Genomic DNA, 4,455 nt, shown 5'->3' with positions numbered 1-4,455 from the left:
TCCCCTCGTCTCCCCAGGAAAGCTCCATCCTTTTCCCCTCGCCCATCTTCTTCCCCTTTGCCTCCCCAAGTCGCCGGCAATTCTCCATGCCGCTCAGACGACTCCTCGCCGGCGAAAATTCCATATTTCGTCGTCCTGGCCATTCCACGATTTGTCTTCCCGATGGCCGATACATCGATGTCTACACTGACGACGATGGGACTCTCGTCACCGGCGGATCGGAGGGCCGGCCGCCACGGCCTGTCCAAGAAATCTTCGCCGACATCCGGCGCCGTCAGGCGGCGGCTGAGGACGCCGCCCGTCGCCTCCACTACCCGCAGCGGCGTCCACAGCCCCGTCCACCATCAGATTCGGCCTCCACGAGCCAACCACCTCCAACCCCCTCCCCTCCCCTCCACTCCACTCCACCATCAGATGCAGCCCACCCCCCTGCAACCCCTTCCCCTCCCCTCCACCGTCAGCTGCAGCCTCCACAAACCGAACCCATCCCCTATGCTCCAGGCAAGCCTCGCCCCTTTACACTCACCGAGCTGGATGCGATACGTCGACGCGTAGCAGATGCATCTAAGGAATTCGCCCACTCCGACTACGCTGACGGGGATGGGGAACTCTTCACGGACGTCGACAAGATATCTCAACGCGTAGCAGATGTACGCATGGAAGTCGCCTGCTCCGACATCCAGACGAGGCCCTACGATCGGCCGCAACCTCCACAGTATGAACTTTATCGCTCTCTCCCTCTCTCGACTGTATCTCAAGCAACATGGCCCTATGCTGGTTGCTCCAGCTTCCCAGATTTATGCATGCTAGGAATACTGGATGTACAGTACTAGCTGTCTTTCTCTCTTCACACATCTAATTATCAAGAAAACAAATTTAAGTCTGATGGGATGGAGGGTTCTGGTATATAGATAGATACTGAAGAAAAAACAATTCTCTCTTTTCTTCTTTCTCTTGGGGTTCTGTGATTGATTAAACTTCATGTGTTATGCATGCATCTCCCGTGATAAATTAAGTTATTCTTCAAATCATCGACCTTGTTCCATTGAGCATGTAGCATCTGTTAAAATGTCTATTCCTGACCCCCATTATGATGTGCCAAAGATTAAAAAAAAATTGTCTACTAACTTTCTAACCATATTTCGCTTTAGGTGCGAGTACCCTTCTTATGATGTGCCTGAGCAGTTGGAAACGCCACTGCTAGAGCCAAAGAACACCAACACTTCATCTTCCTCCACACAGCCAGAGGCGCTAACTCATGACATCTTGCCAGTGTCGAGGCAATTGTCTCCGCCTATTTTCGCTCGCAATCCTTCTGGTTGGCATATACAGTTTTTCATCAGAATAGATGTCGAGGGTTCTTTCCACACGTATCCTAGTCTGGGCGGACCATTCCAGAGCTTGCAGGAAGCTGAGAATGCTATCACTAGCCATCTTGATGAGCTGCGCTCTCCAATGATGTGAGTTTTCTCAACTTTGTTTTGGTTTTTCATCATAATGGAAATTACAATGTACTAACACATAGAATACTCTAACCTGAACTAGGTGCACAGATGGGCTTTCGGATGCTGAGATTGGTATATTACACGACCTTTACTGGCCTGATGGCACAAGGCAGAATTCTTCTGAAGGCGATGCGGACCATAGGAATATAAGCTTATTGGTTCAAGCGTTACTGGACAAATACAATGAAGATCACCATCTTCTGGGGGTTTACTCTCTCTCCCTCTTGCCCGCTCTCACTCCTGGTCCTGTTACCAGGATTGTCTTATTTGTTCTTATATTCATGTTCTAATTGCTGACACAATCCATGCCTCCTTTTCAGGATTTTGCACATGAACTTGATGATGTTGTTATCTTCCGAGAATTTGTTGAGGGGGAGAAAGTGGTTAGGTTCTATCATATCAATCTGGCTACAAAAACCAAAGGAGAAGATGGTTTGCACAGTGGCGTCAACAATCTATTTTTTGCTGAAGTCAGACAAATTAAAGGAGAAAATGTATATGTACTCAGTTGTTTATGTATGGTTAAACCTACTGACAGTGGTATATTTTCCACCTTGTATTAAGTTATGTTCATACAGTTTGGCCTCACATTTATCTGATTGACGTGTTTGGTTGCCCCTTGTTTCATTTTTACCTTCATCTCATCCACTGCTTAATGTCTAATATAGTTTGTGCCCAGCCATAAGTAGCGACTTTCTAGTTCCTACACATGTTTGTTATTTTTCCTGGTTGATTATTTGGTAAGGAAATGACTACTCGTTGGTTTTTGTTCCACCTTAGATAACTTCTGTTCATACAGTTTGGGGTCACATTTTTTCTGGTTGACCTGTTTGGTTGCTCCTTATGTCATGGTCCCAAGCTTAAATATGTAAGCTAGATGGGCAACCATATGTACTGAGAGTCTAAACATGTTTTTTTTTTTGCCTAGTTGGTTATTTGGTAATTAAATGATAAATCATGGTATTAGTTCCACTTTAGATTAAGTTCTGTTATACAGTTTGGGGGTCACATTTATCTGCCCTTCATCTTATTTGTTATCTTTGAGCTTTTAACATCTAAGGTAGTTCATGCCCAGCCATATGTATTGACTTTTTACACACATTTTTTTTTGCCTAAGGCCAATGCTATGGTTGCTTGAGTTATGGAAATATTGATTTGAAGCACCCTGTTGATACTGATAAATACAAAGGTGGCCACACTGCCCCGCGCTCACCCTGTTGCGGTTTTGATCTACGGTGTGATGTACCTGCATACATTGAGGATGAGGATGAGGAGGCTAGGCTGGCGAAGGAGGAGGCTAGGTTAAGATATATATACAAGGTAATTTTATATCTTGTGTGGTTGGTATCTTGTGTGGTTGGTATTTTGTGTGGTTGAAATTATTCTCCTTCAGTGCCCTGCTCCGGCAAAATTGGATGGTGCAAGAGTGCGTGCTGGTTTGGCAAAGAGAGAGGATGCTGGTTTGACCAAGGGAGAGTGTGGCCAGGGAAAAGCGAAATACATTGTGCCTGCTAGGCGTCGTCTGCTGGTTTGAGTAACCCATCAGGTACGTAGATAAATTTAATTTGATTTAGGTAATGCTTGATCTCATTACTCATCAGTGTCCTCGGTGTTTCATTAGGTTCAAGCATTATAGTATTTTTACAATCTGCACGGTTGCATGTTTCTGCATGGTAATGATTCTTTAGTTGGAGGGCAGGCCTGGCGCAGTGGTGAAGTCCTCCCACTTGTGCCAAGAGGTCCTGGGTTCGAACCAGCCTCTCTGCATTGCACTTTGCAGGGGCAAGACTAGGTTCCTATAATCCCTCCCCAGACCCCACCTTGTGTGGGAGCTTCTATGCACTGGGTCTGTCCTAATGATTCTTTAGTTGATCAACTAGAGTCTGGATCAAGTGTTAGGGCAATCGATTTCAAATTTTGCTAGACATTTAAGCACTAGTGTCATTTATGATCAATCAACTACCAATGTTCTCAAACCATTTTTTTAATGATTTGAATTATAGTGAAGGAGGATGGCATTGTTAGAAATGAAAATATATGCTTCTGACATGTTTTATTTAATAACTTCTGTCATCCTACCATTGTTCCCTTTTGGGAGGTGATGCTCAATTTGTTTTTATCATGTACATGCCAAATTGCCAAAAAAGAAATTCCATTGATGAGTTGTTTTCCTTCAGAACTCCTTGATATTGTTGCACTATTTTCAGAAGTTGAACTAGCCGGTTGATGTTGCATGGCATAACTATTCTTTAGGTTAGTTCATATCCTTTGGCCATTAATCTCATTGCATGCTTTTGTTGCTTTCTGCAGCTTGTAGTACCGCATCTTATTTGAATTGTCTTTTTTTCTCATTCAGTTTCTAGTATCTTGGAGACGGATTAAATCGCTGTGCACCATAATTTGGGATGTTGTTGCTGCAATAGTAGAATGTATGGACCTGCCATTTGCTTTGGACTTGGTTGTAGCTGCTCGGAAGTTTGGTGCTTTGGGTCCGTAATGGTGTAATGTTTCATATTTTAGTTCCATGGAAGGTCTGCAATGGAGCTGCCTTTTGTTTTTTTAAATGTTGTCAATATTTATGCTTCAGTCTTTCACCGACACATAAGTTTCCATCTAGTTAGCACACATGCTCCGCATCTAATTTTCATCGACACGTAATTTGCCATGACGTTAGCACATAGGTGCCTCATCTAATTTTTCATGACGGTAACCAGTATGGAATGAAAGGAAGCATGTATGATAAAGCATGCATGATATGGACACATGGAATGAATATTGGAACCATATGTATGCAGGGTGATTAAAGGAAGTTTGCGAGGGAACTTTGCAATTATTCTGGAAGCATATTTCTATGGATTTGAAGCAAATTTTAGTTTTGTTGAAGCTAGTGTCGTCGCTTACAACTCATCTGCATGCCAGGTTCGAGCAAATGAGTTGAGATGGATAAATT

At 43.7% G+C, this 4,455-nt stretch overlaps 1 protein-coding gene across 1 annotated transcript; it reads left to right on the top strand.

Moving 5' to 3' along the window:
* Window positions 1-4,069, top strand: LOC123093151 (uncharacterized; the record flags this gene model as incomplete). Its single annotated transcript, XM_044515063.1, is given in 8 exon segments — window positions 1-715; window positions 1,152-1,460; window positions 1,546-1,711; window positions 1,826-2,045; window positions 2,623-2,825; window positions 2,899-3,051; window positions 3,683-3,758; window positions 3,862-4,069. Coding segments are annotated over 6 exon segments (1,668 nt in total). The 3' UTR covers window positions 3,040-3,051; window positions 3,683-3,758; window positions 3,862-4,069.
* Window positions 4,070-4,455: the final 386 nt, after the last annotated feature.

The sequence above is a fragment of the Triticum aestivum genome, chromosome 4B (assembly GCF_018294505.1).
Source record: "Triticum aestivum cultivar Chinese Spring chromosome 4B, IWGSC CS RefSeq v2.1, whole genome shotgun sequence".
Lineage (NCBI taxonomy): Eukaryota > Viridiplantae > Streptophyta > Magnoliopsida > Poales > Poaceae > Triticum > Triticum aestivum.
This window is presented reverse-complemented; position numbering and strand designations above follow the sequence as displayed.